Source organism: Colobus angolensis, unplaced genomic scaffold, assembly GCF_000951035.1.
Source record: "Colobus angolensis palliatus isolate OR3802 unplaced genomic scaffold, Cang.pa_1.0 Scaffold85, whole genome shotgun sequence".
Lineage (NCBI taxonomy): Eukaryota > Metazoa > Chordata > Mammalia > Primates > Cercopithecidae > Colobus > Colobus angolensis.
The window spans coordinates 5,046,684-5,063,874 of NW_012122376.1; the positions used below are offsets into that span (position 1 = coordinate 5,046,684).

Below are 17,191 nucleotides of genomic sequence, written 5' to 3' on the forward strand. Positions count from 1 at the left end.
CGCAGGGGGACGCTGCAGGGGTCTCCTCCTGGCCCTCCCGGTATCACTACTGTCCCTTTGTCACTAAGTGGTGGCTGCCACGGTGGAGCACTTAGGACCTGCCAGCACTTTCCTATGCACAGCACTCAGGCTCTCCTTCCATCCTGGCCCCAGTCTCACTTTCCAGTGCACAAAGGAGGTAACAGGGGCTGGAGACCCAAAGGGATCTGCTCGAGTAAGAAAGGCACAGGGCTGGGGTCTCTGACTCCGTGGCCTGTGCTTAGCCTCCAAGCTATTCAGATCTGACAGGGTCAGAGATGGGTAAAATTGGAGTTAATGGCAATAGTGGACAAAACAAAAACAAAGACAGAAAAAAACCCAACCTAGTGAAGGGGTGGAGAGCATGCTGGTGCTGGCGCTGGAGCCTGAGTTTTTCTTGTCTTATCTGTACGAGCTCTTCTGTTCTTGGGTGATGTCTTGTGCTGTAAACCCACAGAGGGGGCCAGACACCCATCCCAAGCTCAGCTGTGAGGGGACTCTGAGCTGCAGACTGAACCTGTGGTGAAGACGGTTCCATTCATACTTGCTGTCCCCCAGCGGCCAGCGGGCTGGCCCGTCACACTCATACCCACAGCCTGCGGTCAACACTGACTGTGTGCTGCATGGGGAATACAAAGTATTGCTCCTGGCATCCACTCAGGACTGTAGAGGCTCCCAGGAGAGACTTCAGAAATTCCCTCACAGCAGCCAGAAGGCCCCGCGGTCCACACGTCAGGACAAGCACTTGGTTTCCTGTCTCAGGGCTGTTCCCTAAACCAGGAGGGATGAGGATGTCCCATTTCCAAAGTCCCTCTGCATTGACTGCAGGACCCCGGGCATAACGCTTCTTGCTTCCTTCCTTCGCTTTGTGAGGGTTGCTCAAGCCAATGATGAATTTGCAAAATATTTTCACATCAGACTGGGGGTTCAAATCCCACTCTGTTACTTAGTTGCTGTGTGATGCAGGGCCAGTTACTTAACCTCTCTGAACCCTAGCACTTTTTCATTTGTAAAAATGGTCATGATGAAGAGGATGGTGGTAGTAATACCAGCTCCCTCCAGGAAGCTGTGAGGATTACGCAGGTGGAAGATGTGAATGTGCTTGATGTGTGGCTCACAGAAACAGTCGCCATAAGTTCCCGTCCCCTGCGGACTCCCCTCTGCAGTAACACGCTGCTGTGAAACCTCATATGAGCACATCCTTATTGTTGGTTTCACTGTACTGATAAGCGTTAATATTGTTTGACTTTGTTAGAAACTCAGCCTTCACCTACTTTTCAAGTATGTTCCCACCTTTGGGAAAAGAAAAACAAAGTAGAAATACTTGTTTCCCTGGGCATTTTAAAACATGTACAGAAAGCTTGACGTTTTTGCCTTTTACAGACCAAGTGGAGGCATTTTACCTAAATTCATCATGTGAATTTTACCTTGTATAAAAAAAAAAAAAATGCAAATCTCTATCTATCAAGAAAAATTCCTAATGGCAAAAAGCATTCTTGCTTTTCAAGTTTTTAGCCCTAAAAACCCACCTACAAAAAGCTTTAAGTAAAATACCTGTTTATTTTTTATGGCTGCTGTGACTAAATTGGGCATGGGCACACCCGGATTCCCCAGCGTTGGTCACTTGTAACATTTTGCGAAGTTGGCTGCCACACAGTCACATAGGTAGTGTTTGATTTTTTTTCTATCAATTATATTTTCCATTATTTCTGGGACTTTGCAGCAGAGCCATGTGGTAGCTTGAGCCTTTTTAATCATTCATCTTCCTGACAGTGTGATGAAGTCTGCAGATTCATTGCTTTGTAGATTAATGAAATGTGACTTGTAATTTCCTTTCCTCCCCCTCCCTCTCCTCTCCACCTTTTGGTGCCATTTTTTTTCTCACTCATTAGCTGTGCCCTGCCAGGCACTAGTTAATGGGGAGTGGCCCAGTCGAGAGCAAGGGTCAATACATTTTGAAATGTACATTGTTTGGAGTATGTGTGCTTTCACTCCAGACTCCTTTGAGTCTCACTGTTCCTGCAACCCTGCACCTTCTCCTCCACAGTGAAGGAAGGTGTTGTGGTCTCATCAGATGCACAGAGCTGTAAGGAATGTGGCTGTGCCTTCCCTGCTGAAGCTGGTGACGAGAGAAGGATGCCAGTTAGGGAGAGAACACAAAGGAATATCTCACCACCCCAGCTAGGACCGAAGGCTTGTGAAGAACTATCTGGGGCACACCATGGCCCCTTGTTCACACACTTCAGACAGGAAGCAGCATTTTGCTTTCGAAGCCCGTCTCTGGCCATGTATTCTCAGCAAGGTGATACACTCTGGAAGGCTGGCGGGCAGCAGCAAGACAGCATGGCCCAGGCTTCTCCACTTCCCTCTGGTTTCTCATTTTGCCAGTTCTTCTAAAACTTCCTGTGCTCTGAAGACACATATTGCAAAATGGCAGGCTCACTCCAGAACGTTTAAATATCGCATTTATTTCGGTGCTAACGAGGACTGGAAGGGTGGAAGTGACAATCGTTTTCTCTGCAGACAGGTGTTCAGCCCTCCCGGAAAGCTGACACCTGTGCTCACTGGTGGCTTGTTGTGCCCTGGCCTTCTTGCACTGTCTGTAATTCCACACTGCGGGTTTGACCGAAGGAATTTTGACCAGTCTCCTTCAATGAGACGGGGGCCCACGTGAAGGATTTTCCATTGACTTGGCTCTGTCCCACCCTTTTTATTCCACTGCTCTCACTGCAAACATGCTCAGTGTTTCATCACAGGCTTAATCAGAGGCCCGTTGCTGATGACATGTGAATGGTTCGAATCTGGCATTGGGTAGAGCGGCCGTATACTTAACGCCATTTTGCCTCTGACTTCAGTGACCAGGTAGCAGATTGGTAGAGTTGCTCTTGACACCCCAAAGCCACGGCTTTGATACTGAGCATTGCAGGAGAGGGTTCCTTCTGGTGCACTGAGTGAGAATGAAGAAAATTTGTCCAAGGCACACAGCACTCCTGCTTTCTGTGACCCTGACCCTAGAGCCCAGGGAGGGTGGTCAGAGGGGCCTTCTGCTGGGTGAGTCACTCAGAGCACAGCTTGCTAATCATCATCCTGTTCGAAAACAAAAATGTGGGGAAGGAAGCCACTGGTACTTCAAGCCATCAAACACTCATCTATTTATTTCACAAATGTTGGCTAGTATAGTGGGTGGAGTGGTGGCCTCCCCAGAAGATAATGTCTGCTTTCCAAAACCCCACACCTGGGAATGTTAGCTTATTTGGAAAACGAGTCTTGGCAGGTATCATTATATTCAGGGTCTCCAGATGGGGTCACCCTGTGTTACCTGGAAGCAAGACAGAAGAGGAGGAGAAGCCCATGTGAAGACAGAGGCAGAGAGCTTAGTGATGTGGCCTTAAGACAAAGAAGGCCGGGAGCCCCCAGAAGCTGCAAGAGGCAAGGAAGGCTCCTCCCCTAGAGGAGGCTCCCCCTCCCAGAGGCTTTGGAGGGACCACAGACACCTTGGTTTCAGACTCTGGCCTCTGAGACTGTGAGAGAATAAATTTCTGTTGCTTTAAGCCAACCATTTGGTGGTAATTTACATTGTAACAGCAGCCCTAGGAAGTGAGTCCAGACACCCACTACACATCAGGCTGGGGCTTCCTGTCCTGCTGTCGTCACGCCAGGAGGCAGAAGGCTTGTCTGCTTTCAGGTGTACTGAGGGAGTGGGTTTGCCTACAGGTCCCCAAGCAGTGATGCTCTATTCGGAGCCGTAGGCAAGGGCATGCAGACCTGGGCCCAAACCCTGACGCTGACCCTTTCCAGACATATACATGGTCCTGGGTACGATTCTTTCCCTTCTCAACCTCAATTTTCCTATTTGCAAAATTGTGCTGTGTTGCCTACCTCTGCTGGGTTTGGGATGAAAATTAAGTCACCTAATGGCTGCAGAGTGCTTAGGACAGATCCTGGCTTATAGGAGGCACTCGGCAAACAGTGGTAAGGATCGCAATTTTTGGAATCAAAATAGAAGACTGTCATAGAGCTATAGCTGAGACAGCATAACTGTAGAGAGAAACTTAATCAAACACTTAAAACCTGTAGTGTTCATGAATGATAGCTTTACTCCAAAAATGGAGCATTAAACTTTTTTACTTTAATAAAGTATTTTATCTAAATAGCATTATTTCAGTTCTTTTGGCTTTTTTGTCAAAGCCACACTTCCATGCGTCCGTCCTCACCACAAACCATTCCGGCTGCATCTTCTCTCCAGACTCTCTCTAACTCACACACACATTTGCTCTAATGCAAATGTTTGTCTGTAGTAGATACTTGATACCTCCCTGTTTTAAACAAGGCCTTCCGAATGTTCTTATACATTTCTGCTTCCCTCTGCGTCCCATTCCCCAGTGCCATTTTGAGTGTTGTTCAGTTACGCTGTTGTCCCATTGGCTTGGCAGGTCTGAACGATTTCAGCTACCTTCATACAAACTGCTTCGAACTGTCCATCTACGTCGGCTGTGATAAATACCCACATGAGAGTCAACTGCCCGAAGAGTGGGAGAATAACCGGGAATCTCTGATTGTGTTCATGGAGCAGGTATATTGAGGGCATGTGGCTGGGATGAGGGGGACTAGCTGGGGGATGAGGCTGCCAGGTAGCTGAAAGTATGGGATGGAATTAGAGCTTCAGACCTTGGCCGTCATACTGGGCCATCTTAGTGCTTTGAGGAGCAACTCTGTGTTGACACTTGAGCAGGCCCCAGGGAAGAGAGCTCTAAACCAACGGTCATTGTCCCCATTGGCCTGGAGCAATTGGAACTGCTTCCTGAGCTCTCTGATGCTGCTCTGCAGGGAACAGGTGCTATGTGTTTGAGCCAACGTGCCCAGGCCCCTTGTCTCAGTCTGCTCTGGCTGCCATCACAAAACACCACAGACCAGGTGGCTTACAAGGTAGACTTGCAGCTCTGGAGGCCAGAAGTCCAAGACCAAGCTGCCCACAGGGTCGGTGTCCTCGGAGGTTTGTCTCCTCGGCTGCCATCTTGCCACCTCTTCACATGGTGGTTATCCTTCCGTGCATGTAACTCTGTGTATGAGTCCAAATTTCCTCTTCTTAGGAGGACGCCACCTTAACAGCCTCATTTTCACTTAATTACCTCTTTGAAGGCTCCATCTCTAAATAGTCACATTCTGAGATACTGGGGTTGGGGCTTCAACATATGAATTTGTGGGCTGGGGTGGTGTGGGGACACAATTGAGTCCCTAACACCCTCCCAGGCCTTCAGAGTCACTGTTGCAGGTGGCAGGGGTGAATGACCTGGGAGCAGCTTTAACAAGTACCGCTGGGCTCTGCTACCCAGCTGGGGTGGGGCTGCTGCTACCTCCACTGAGAACCTTGGGCACCTCCCTGCCGTAGGCTGTCAAGGACACATCCATCTTGAGCATTAGTGAATTCACCAGTTCTAGTTCTGCAACTAACCAAACAGTATCCAGGCCCCACTAAGGAACAGACTAACTGGAAAGTAATGGATTAAACAGAAACAAATGTCAAGCCTCAGGGCTCCTGCTTTTTCTAAGTGTTAATTCTGACTCCACCTTAACCTCCATCCATTTGGAAGTAAGACCCTGAGGCTGGACACAAGGTTCCCCTTCCATGGGTTGTGCTCAGCAGTCAGAAGGCACATTCAGCCAATGGCTTTGGCTGGCACTTTTGGCTGCACTTCTGCACAGGGGGCAGAGGTTGGCACCAGGATTTAGCATCTGACTCTGTCCCATGATGGTCTTGGTAGACTCAGCCCCCAGTGAGCTTCCCTGGCACAGAAGGGTGTGAGTCCATTTTTCCTTCTAAGGGGAACCTCACCCAAGGAATTCCTGTTCCCAGCCTGGAATTTTGTAAGAGAAGGCTCTTTCTCTTTTGCATCCCTGTAAAGAGAAGGACTTGACTGTAACAACCTAATCAGTCTTAAGTAATGATGCCATTTAGCCAAAAGGTCTCCTGTGGATAAAACGCCCAGTCCTTGTAATATGCAAAAAGTCATTGGTAAGGATGGAATGTCGCCTTGGATTGGCACATCCTTCTACAAGCGGGGAAACTGAGGCATAAGGTTCAAGTGCATCGCATGACCACAATTAAGTCTTTGGAAGGGTCTATGCCTGGAGTTGTCGTCTGTAGGAAGGTTTCTTTGAATTGTTTCTTTTCCCTCTGACTTTTAAGTCAGCAAGTCCCAAAAAGTCAAAATAAATATGCCTATAAAAATTGAATTTCGGTTTTTAGTAAATGTGTTTCTGCGAACCGTCTCAGATCCTAATACTTTTTAAGCCTCTGGGCATTTTAATGGAAGACTTTCTGGTGCAAGAACCCAAAAGAAATGCAGAAGTTTACATTCCAAATCCACACAGAGCCAGGCAAGCCTATAACCCGAGGACTCCTGTTTTTCTAAGAGATAATTTAATTGGTGTTTTTCTCTTCTTTTCTCCTTTCTCCTTTCCCCTGCTTCCCACTTAGCCTTTTTTGAAATGCAAAATAACCTGTCACTTCCCCCTCAGCAGACATTCCCTGCAGGGCAAGCTCATCTGTGCTCCAAGGCAGAACACCCACCTCCAGGGGCTGGCCTTGGAGGGCATGCTGAAAGCACACCCGCTGGCCACTTTTACAACTTATTTCTGCCCAGGAAGGTGCCAACTCAACTGTTTGGTAGATAAGACACCAGGCTAGCAGGGTCTAGATAAGACATCTGCCCTTGCTCACTAGCCCCCTCCCCTCATTAAAGTATCAGCTTTTTGCTCCAAAGGAGTAGTGGCACATTTTAAAGCAGGATGGTTCCCTAATGCTAGCTTCAGAAATAAGTTCACTTTTCTTACACCAAGACCTCGCCCTTGTTAATTGAACCCGACAATGCAGCGAGCAATGAACCTGCTTTTCGGTTCCATGCCCCTGAGCAAGACATGGTGCTGTGTGAGTTCTTGGTGGGAACCGGCCAATGGCGGGTTGACAGCCCCCTCCATTGTACCGGTTGTGTTCAGAGCTGGTCAGTGGCCTCACCCTGTGTCTCATGTTCACTGAGCAGGTTCATCGTGGCATTAAAGGCTTGGTGAGAGATTCACATGGAAAAGGAATCCCAAATGCCGTTATCTCCGTAGAAGGCGTTAACCATGACATCCGAACAGGTAACTGCAAATGTGTACCAACTGTCTCTTGGTAAGAAATACCCATTTTTTTTTAGGTGTTTTACTTGGGTTACAATCATGAAATGACTGCCGGAAACGTCTTACTCAGAGCCGAATCACAGTCTCCTTCCTCTAAATTTCCCACTTTTCAAGAGACCCTTGAAAGGGAGGTTTTCAACCTGTGCTTCCTGGTTGCTCTCTGTGCCTTCCACAGGATGGTCATGCAGCAGCCAGCTGACCTCCAGGTGCAGTGGAAGTTTTTAGGGAGTTGAGGAAGCAGCTCTGTCTCTATGGAGTTGTTGCATCTGCAGGCATCTTAGCTCTCAGACCAGGTGGAATGTGGCCTGTGTCCTTAAACCCAGAGGGGCCAGGGAGGGAGGGAGCCAGGCTGCTCTGGAGAGGGAGAAGCCATAGACTAGGCGACTTGTGGAGGAGTGGAGAGTTTGAAGGGACCAGCAGCAAGAAAACAGCTGGAAGGGTGGGTTGGGACTGGCCTTCCATGCCCCTCCAGAGAGGATGCAACTTTTCCATTAAAGCACAGGAAATCACTGAGCGTGATGTCTTAGGAAGACTCAGGTGTCTGTAAAGTGAAGGGTAGGATAAGAATAACAGTAATAATAAACGTGGGCATCTCCTATATGCCACTCTGTTAATAGCTTTCTTGTATTAACTCTGTCACTTAACTGCATCATTCCTCACATAAATTGTATCTTTCTTGATGCTGTCATTATATGAGATGCATCAGGGAGACCCAGCTCCCACTCACTGGAAGGGATGAGTGTCTGATGGTGTTAACTAGTCAGGGTTAGCACGCGTGATTCACTTTTGAATGCAGGGTAGAAAATTCTAGGAACTTGGATAATCTGAGGGTCAGAGAATGATCTCTAAAAGGCAGTGCTCACATCTTATTCCAACTCTCTTTTCTATGGAAGAAAAGAAATTGTAAGACCCAGGGTTTTATAAACCAAATTCGGTTTCCAGTTCCTAAAATGCCAAAACAATCTCCCATTTTAAAATGCACTTATGAAGTGGCCACACCACGTCAGGACAGCAGAAGGCTGCCCCTGGATCACTCAGCAACAGCAGGAATAAGGAGCTGTTCCCCACACGATCTGTTCTCAGAGAACGCTCACACATGCTTTCTCTCCGTTGTTTTCACTTTATCCCTCTGGGGGAGACAGGCCATTCATTCCCACTCATTCAGGTGAAAAACAGAAGCTCAAGGAGGGCAGTGACCCACTGATGGTTAAGGGGTTAGAGGAGTTTGGCTTCAGGTCTCTGACCCCCAGGTGGGCTGGAAGATGCCCTGCACGTGCCCCTCAGGGTCCCAAAGGACTCTGCCCTGTTCTTTGCTGATTAGAAAGTGATATGAAAACAAAGGTGCTTAACAAGTCCAGGTTTTTCTTTTGTGCCACAGGGCTGTCATGACCTGGGATGCCCCACTTAAAACTGAAAATGCTGTGTCCCACTCCCCACCCCTGACCTAGGCAAACAGGGCTGACTGTCCCATGATCTGACTTCCCACTGCTCCTCGTGGACTGACAGCCACACAGGGGGTCATCACTGCGGCGCCTCTGTCCCCCTGAACCTTCTTCCCTGGGGGATCCCTGGGTTCCTGCCTCCTGCCTTTCAGGTCTTTGCTCAGATGGCGCCATCTCACTGCAGCCAACCCTGACCCCTGTGAGCATGGCACACCTCCCTGCTGCCCTGTTGGTCCCTCTTACCTGCCCCGACTTTGTGCCTTCCCCGTGGCACGTCTCCCTTCTAACACATCACGTAATAGGCTCGTGTGTACTCTGCTCGTTATTTGTTTCTGCGTCTTCGCCCCCACGAGGTCAGGAGCCCTTGACTGTTTGGTTGGTTTGTTCCTCAGTGTATTACGAGCCCCCTGCCTGGCCACTTCTGAGCAGTGGATGCTCAATAAATACTTGTTGATGAATGGGCGGATGAACAGTCCACGATGTTCCAGGATTACCCAGTGAGTGGCAGAGCTATGATTTGAGCCAAGCGCTAGAGACTTCAAATCTGGTGTTCCTTCCTTTATTTCCATGCTATTTTTCTTGATCAGGGAGGAGAGGCTCCTTCTCTGCAAACTGTTCCCATGATCCTGTTGTGCCAACAAAAGATCCCATTCCACCTGCCAGGAAGCAGACTTTGGGACGTTAGGATGAGGTGAGGCTGGGGTTCAGGCCTGGCCCATGTACCCTTCATTGCCAGGCTCCCTAGCAGTGGCCCTGGCATAAAAGACCAAATATGCAAATGGGTGAACTATGTCTAAAATGCCACAAAATTGTAGATTGCTGTATAATGCCATAAATTGCATTTTTCCCATCTAGTTACTGATTTCTTCACTTAATAATATTTTCTGAACATTCATACCATTTGTCACTGATCTTATAGCCATGAACCATGAGGCTTCACACTGAATACCATGGAATTTTGTACATAGTAGCCCCTCATAGGTGTTCATTTTTTCCATATATTTATTCGCTATTCCTTAATTAATTCAACAAATGTAGATTGCATAGCTGTAATGTGCCAGAGACCACACAGAGTGTTGGCGATCATTATGCATGAAAGGCTGTGCGATGTGGTTCTGCATAGGATTTGTATTTTAAACATTACAAATGAAGCTCCTTTGAAATGACAGTTCTAGAAGAGCCTAGAACATTCCTTGACTATTTAGTGCTTTGTATACAATGTGAGAAAACATAAGAGTTTTGAACTGAGTGGGAGATAAAAAGACCCTGGGGCCCCATAAGCCAAGATAGAATACTTTGCCTAATGGGTGCTGAGTTTCAAGCCCCTGCAATCAAGGAGACAGTTTTGATGAGCTAATGGGAAATGCAACTCCCTCCCTTGATTTTCCCCTCTATAAATAATTTCCCAGTGTATTATCATGACAGATAAACTCCATACTTCACACACGGCTCTTTATTCTGTTTCAGAATCTTTCGGTTCTCAAGAAAAGCTCTGAATTTGCCTTGATTTCTGTCTGAGGTTTATGTGATCTGACAAGTTTTATTTTGGGATGGATTTTGCATAAAGTAAACAGAGGTATTAAATGGAATTCCACAGGGAGGGAAGCTGGTAGGAATGCTTTGAGTTAGATACATATCAGTGCGTTGGACAGACACCTGGCTCACCGTTCCACACGACTGTCCTTTACTTGGTGGGTGCTGACCTGACCTGCTCGTGTGGACATTCTTTAGACCTGAGTTGCCCCTTCTGCCCATGTATAGGAGATTGGTCAGGGTGGTGGGAGAAATTATAAGGAAAGACACAAACCTTCTTAGAAGATCAGGAGGTTTTGCAAACACTTCGGAAGGGCAGAGTAGATAACAAGGGAATGTAAAGCAATTTATCTAGATGAATTTGTTTACTTATGTCTCCAGAAACCAACCTTTGATCTGCAGGACTGCTTTCTACTCGGGGGGTCGAGTGTTTGCAGTCCAAGCCTTTGTCATTAAATCTGTACTAAATAAATACAAACATTTCTGGTTTATGGGGGCTGCATTCTTGTCAGTGGTGCTAAGTCGTGCAGTCCCCTAGCCACACGCTCAGGCAAAATACTTGTGTCTGCATACTTCTTTCATCTATTGCTTGGCCAGAGTCTGTGGGACAGGCTTGGCACGCATGAATGCCTGGGATGCCCATTATGTGTTGACTTCCACTGCAACTCCCTAGAAGGTTCACCCTGAGCACAGACCTGAGCACTCATGGGGACAGCAGCCCAACACTGCATCTCCTGCTTTTCATACTGTGATTCCAGACTTTTCCAGTGGCTAGAGACAGAAGCAGAGAAAATGAGAGCCTCAAGGAAGACATTGGGAAAATAGCCAAGAACTGAGGACAGCGTGCCTTGCCAGGCCAATGAGGGCATCAGGCAGATCTGTGTCTCCGCAGTAGAAGCTTTCAGATGACAGGGCCAATGCCCCTCATTCTGACTGTGTGAACCCGCACACAGTCCTGATCGTTGTATTCATTCTTTTGACCTTTCTTATTGAGCTCCTACTGTGCACCAGGCTGGAAATACTGCAGTGAGTAAAACAAGTATGGCCTCTAAAAGTACACGTTCTAGTGAAGGAAACCTAGAGATAATTCCAAAGGAAGATTTAAAAGTTTACTACGCACTGTGATCAGTGCCATGAAAAAAAATAAATCAAGTGATATTTACAGATAGATGGGAAAGCCAAAGAAGGGTCCCTCCCTAAGGGGACATACACAGGCTGGCCTTTAGAAGAGCAAAGAATAGCATTCCAGTGGAGGGAACAGTAATTGCAAAGGCTCAGAGTCAAGAATCAAGAAACAAAAGGAAGCCTTGTGTGGTTGGAGAGAGGCCGGCTGGGACCAGTGGAGCACAGTGATGTGGAAGGGGCCCACAGGATCTGCGCTGGGTTTTGCTCTAAGCACTGAGCCCTTATCTGAATGGGGTGAACCCTCAGGCTCACAGGAACACTGTCTCCACCTGCTTGTCTATTTCTCTTCACAATTAGAGGGCTTACCTGACAGGGCCACAAGGACAGAACAAATTTCTTGAAAATTAGTAAGAATAGCTTTCATTATTAAAAACAAACTCTAGGACTGGCGTGGTGGCTCATGCCTGTAATCCTCGGCACTTTGGGAGGCCAAGGCGGGCAGATCACGAGGTCAGGAGTTCGAGACCAGCCTGGCCAATATGGTGAAACCCCATCTCTACTAAAAAAAAAAAAAAAAAGAAAAAAATAGTTCAAATTTAGCCAAGCATGGTGGTGCGCACCTGTAATCCCAGCTACTCAGGAGGCTAACGCAGGGGAATTGCTTGAACCTGGGAGGCAGAGGTTGCAGTGAGCTGAGATCAAGCCACTGTACTCCAGCCTGGGCAATGGAGTGAGACTCTGTCTCAAAAAAACAAAACAAAACAAAAAATCGAACTCTAGGCATTTAAATGGAATCTTGCAAGGCCTGACTTTACAAAGGGTGAAAGGAAGTGGACCTGGCACAGGAGTTGGGAACAGCAGTGGGAACAGTATATGCAAAACCCAGAGGTGTAAGATGTGTGTGTCCTGAGACACCACTGCAAGGCACTCGGAATGGCTGGAACAGAGGGGTGTGAGATACAATAGGGAAGGGCAGGAACTGGGACCCCAGAGGCTCCGGCCACCCAAGGACTTTGGATTTCTCACCATGTGGCCCTGCGATAATGGCAGGTTTAGGGAGTAAGCACCATGATGTGTATAAGAAGGCCAGCAACAGCACAGAGGGTGGACTGGGGAGGGGGCAGGGAGAGCTTCTTCTGGCTTTTTCGGGGACTAGGGGAATCACAAAGGCTTCTTATTAGAAACATGAACTTGAGCCAGTTATGCTGACAACCATTAATTGTGGGTTTCTTTCACTGCTCAGCTTACTGAGGACCTCCTTTGGTGAGAACCTAGGCTGCCCCCTCCCTGAGGTGTTTAACCTCCAAGTGCCATTGAGTCAGGTGCTCCCACTGAGAGGTCTGCTTCCAGGGGCCTCCAATGTCCAGCGCCCCACAACAGTTGGTGGGGGCAGGCTCTTGGCCTTAACTAATTCCCTCTGAGTACCCTTGGTAGTTGAGACCTGATATGCCCCGCTTCTCAGGCCAGTAAGCCACATGCTCTCCTGGTCGCTCACTTCTCTCCAGCCCATTCAGATGAACCAATGTTCTGACTTGTTCGGTGTTTAATCCAGGAGGATAAACGGCATGCGTGTTGAGCACAGAAGAGGAAAACACGGGCTCTACAGGTGCCTACAGCTTTAACACAGAGCCGAGGCAGGAAGCAGAGGCCATTTCCACTCTTAAGGATGCGCTGCCTGGTAGCAGGGAGAGGGGAGAGGACAGGGAGGGCACATGGAGGAAGTGACTCACTTGGGCTTGTCAGGGACTGTGGGAACCCTGAGGGAGATCTCCAAAGACAAACTTTGCTGTGAGGCTTGAGTCACCTGCTGGTATAGTTCAGGCTGTCGATGTGCTCCTGAAAAGGTATGAAGTGGCACTTTATTTAGTTGAAGAACTTGCCATTTCACTAAAAAAGACCCAGGACATATGCCAGGGAGCCGCCCACCTGAGCATGTACCTGGGTCTGTCAAATGAGTCCTGTTTTCCTTTCAGCTCCTTAATGATGTACATGTGGTAAACGACTGCCTCCACATTTCACTTGCCATCACGTCCTGTGCTTCTGTGAGCTCAGCGCATTGCACTGGGTGTCTCGGATGAATTGGGATTAGAATGTTCATGATTTCAACATGATCCTTCAAAGTGTTATAGATCGGTGTATATGGGAGATGTATATTTACAAACACATACATAGTTTTCTTCCATCCATTAGAAGACTTCAGGACTTGTTAAGACAAGCAAACCTTGCCCAGGGACTACTAAGTACTTGATCAAACCCAACCTTTTCTCTACCTGGCTCCAAAACTTTAGACTGGTCAGGACGTTCAGATTGTCACAAGTGAAAGACTGCTGATTACTAGCTGTGTGACCTGGAGCAGGATACTACACCTCTCTGGGCATCAAATTACTCACGTAGAAAAGGGAATAAGCGTGCAGCCTGTATCACAGAGTCACTTGGAGGGTTCAGTGAGCCAATGCCAGCCTCGTCTTTCTGTGCATGGGTAGTGTTCTCCGAGACGGCCTCTGGTGTCTCCTTTTCTGTCTCATGGTCTCTGATATGCTGTGGATCTAAATGTTCTCACCAGCTGTAGGCTCTCTGGGAGGAGTGACCTCAGCCTAGAACCTGTCTTTTTTTTTTTTTTTTTTTTTTTGAGCCAGAGTCTCACTCTGTCACCCAAGCTGGAGTGCAGTGGCATGATCCCAACTCACTGCAACCTCCGCCTCCTGGGTTCAAGCGATTCTCCTGTCTCATCCTCCAGAGTAGCTGGGATTACAGGCACCCACCACCACACCCAGCCTCCCAAAGTGCTGAGATTATAGGCGTGAACCACTGCATCCACCACAGGGATCCAGCCTAGAGCTGAGGATGGACCCAGGTCATGTTAGGTGCCTGGGAGGTAATCGGCCGGTGGTTACCTGGGTGCATGGGCACCACCTCAGCTCCAGCCTGGGTCTCATGTGGTCTTAAGGCTCCTCTGCCCCGCAACATCCATGTATAGATGCCCCTGCAACTCCCAAGTCTCTCCAGGCCCCAGCCAGGGAATGGGGTACAGGTGCCAGGGCCTCTCCTGGGTCATCTGACCTCAGCCCAGTTAGTCCTTTCCTTCTCTTTCCAGAAGTGAAGAGCCCATGCCTTTAAAAAATGGTTATTGTGTACTTGCAGCCACGCTAAGGAAGCCAGGAGGCCCTGCACTGATGGCTTTTCAAGATGGCATTTTGTGACAAGAGCATACCGTTTGGAAGTTCAAGTTCATAATGAATGGCTCATATTGTCACAGAGCAAGGAGCCTTAGCGATCGGCTCTCCAGCTTTGCTCCTGTGTACTGACACTGCGGGAAGCCTATACCTCCCCTCCCTGTTCAAACCATTAAGGCAGCTTTCAGAGAGGAAAACATCTTGGCTTCCAAATGCATTAAGAATTTGCATCTGCAGGAGCTAGGATTCCACGTTGCCAGCCTGAGAGTCTCTCTCTGGCCCAGGGAGCTGGTCTTGGAGGAGGGCTGGCGGGATTTGCATTAGCAAAAGCTGCTCTGAGTCTCCCCTGGTTTTCTTTTCCACAGCCAACGATGGGGATTACTGGCGCCTCCTGAACCCTGGAGAGTATGTGGTCACAGCAAAGGCCGAAGGCTTCACTGCATCCACCAAGAACTGTATGGTTGGCTATGACATGGGGGCCACACGGTGTGACTTCACACTTAGCAAAACCAACATGGCCAGGATCCGAGAGATCATGGAGAAGTTTGGGAAGCAGCCCGTCAGCCTGCCAGCCAGGCGGCTGAAGCTGCGGGGGCGGAAGAGACGACAGCGTGGGTGACCCTCCTGGGCCCTGGAGACCCGTCTGGGACCCACGCAAATTAAACCAACTTGGTAGTAGCTCCATAGTGGACTCGCTCACTATTGTTCCCTCTGTAATTCAAGAAGTACCTGGAAGAGAGTGTGCATTGTGAGGCAGGTCCCAAAAGGGAAGGCTGGAGGCTGAGGCTGTTTTCTTTTCTTTGTTCCCATTTATCCAAATAACTTGGACAGAGCAGCAAAGAAAAGCTGATGGGAGTGAGAGAACTCAGCAAGCCAACCTGGGAATCAGAGAGAGAAAGAGAAGGAGGGGAGCCTGTCCGTTCAGAGCCTCCTGGCTGCCTGGAAAAGGATTCTGGTGCTTCCCCTGTTTGCGTGACAGCAAAGGTTCCACATGCATTTGCAATTTGCACAGCTAAAATTGCAGCATTTCCCCAGCTGGGCTGTCCCAAATGTTACCATTTGAGATGCTCCCAGGCATCCTTTGAGAATCCACCCTCTCTGGCCTGGGACATTGCAAGCTGCTACAGACAAATTCTGTGTTCTGTTGACAATAGTGTCATTGCCAAGTGCACATCAGTGAGCCTCTTGAATCCATGTAGTCTCCTTTTTCAACAAAGAAGTGTGTTCAGAAAAGGAGAGAGAGGCTTCAGGAGTTTTGTTGAGCAGCAAGCATGGAGCTTCTTGCACAAATTCTGGGTCCATAAAGAACCCCCAAACTCCCTGCTGATCCAGTAGCCCTGGAGTCTCCCCAAGTAGGGAGAGCCAGAGGTGCCAGCCTTCCTGAGGGGCTAGATAATTTAGCCTGGATCTCCTCTTTTACCTGCTAGGACTGGAAAGAGCCAGAAGGGGGTGGCCTGAAGCCCTCTCTCTGCTTGAGGTATTGCCCTGTGTGGAACTGCGTGCTCGTGGGCTGGCCTCATGTCAGTCTGGGAATTATTTTTGATATGTGGAATGCCAGATCTTCCAAATTAGGCTAATTGTAATGAAAACCTCTTAGGATTATCTGTGGAGCATCAGTTTGGGAAGAATTATTGAATTATCTTGCAAGAAAAAAGTGTGTCTCCGTTTTTGTTAATGTTGCTGCCTCATTGACCTGGGAAAAATGAAAAAAAATAAATAAAGAAAGAAAGCAAATGGTAAGACCCTTCTGGTGTGTTTGGCTTTTCTGGGTAGGCTTGCAGCCACCCCACTACCTCTTTCTGAGGTTGGTCAGCCTAGACAAGGTGCCTGCTTGGGGGTGGCCATCCTGCACCCCGACTAAGCTCAGCACTGATGCTGACAGCACTATGTTCCCTGCCTCCTTCCTAGGAGAGACACATGTTTGGGACCCACTATTGGCTCTTGGAGATGCCCGTGAGCATCTTTAGGGAGAAGATTCTCATGTAGCTTTTGCACAATCTATACTCAGGGTCAGCTAACTTTTCTTTAAAAGGGTCACTAAATATCTTAGGCTTTGCAAGCCACACAGTCTCTGTCATAACCACTCAGCTCTGCTATTGTAGCACAAAAGCAGACATACACAGTACAGAAATGAATGGGCCGGCACTTTGGGAGGCTGAGGTGGGCAGACTGCCTGAGGTCAGGAGTTCAAGACCAGCCTGGATAACATGATAAAACCCTGTCTCTACTAAATATATAAAAATTAACTGGGTATGGTGGCACGTGCCTGTAGTCCCAGCTACTCAGGTGGCTGAGGCAGAAGAATCATTTCAACTGGGAGGCATAGGTTGCAGTGAGCCAAGATCGCATAACTGCGCTCCAGCCTGGATGACAGAGAAAGACTCCGTCTCAAAAAAAAAAAAAAAAAAAAAAAAAGAAATGAATGGGCATGACTGCATTCTAGTACATCTTTATTTACAAAAACAGGTGGCAGCTGGATTTGGCCTGCAAGCTAGGGCATAGTCGCATAGTCAGCTCCTGCTATAAGCTGTTGTTGGCGGATAGAACTTTCCATGATGATGGAAAGGTCCTATTGTGTGCTGTCGAATGCCACAGCACTGGCCATGTGTGGCTATTGAGTACTTTAAAGGTGGTCAGTGAAGCTTAAAAACTGGGTTTCTCATATTATAGAATTTTAATTTTAATTTGACTTTTAATAGCCACTTGTGGCCAAAGGCTACA

At 48.1% G+C, this 17,191-nt stretch overlaps 1 protein-coding gene across 1 annotated transcript in view; it reads left to right on the top strand.

Annotated features, from left to right (window-relative positions):
- The window catches only part of CPXM2 (carboxypeptidase X (M14 family), member 2), a 147,380-nt gene extending 131,163 nt beyond the window's left edge, over nucleotides 1–16,217 (top strand). Inside the window, exons 12-14 of the mRNA XM_011930212.1 lie at nucleotides 4,452–4,591; nucleotides 7,059–7,158; nucleotides 14,836–16,217. Coding sequence (XP_011785602.1) covers nucleotides 4,452–4,591; nucleotides 7,059–7,158; nucleotides 14,836–15,089 — 494 coding nt within the window. The 3' untranslated portion in view covers nucleotides 15,090–16,217. The remainder of the gene's footprint in view (nucleotides 1–4,451; nucleotides 4,592–7,058; nucleotides 7,159–14,835) is intronic.
- The last annotated feature ends 974 nt before the right edge of the window (nucleotides 16,218–17,191 follow it).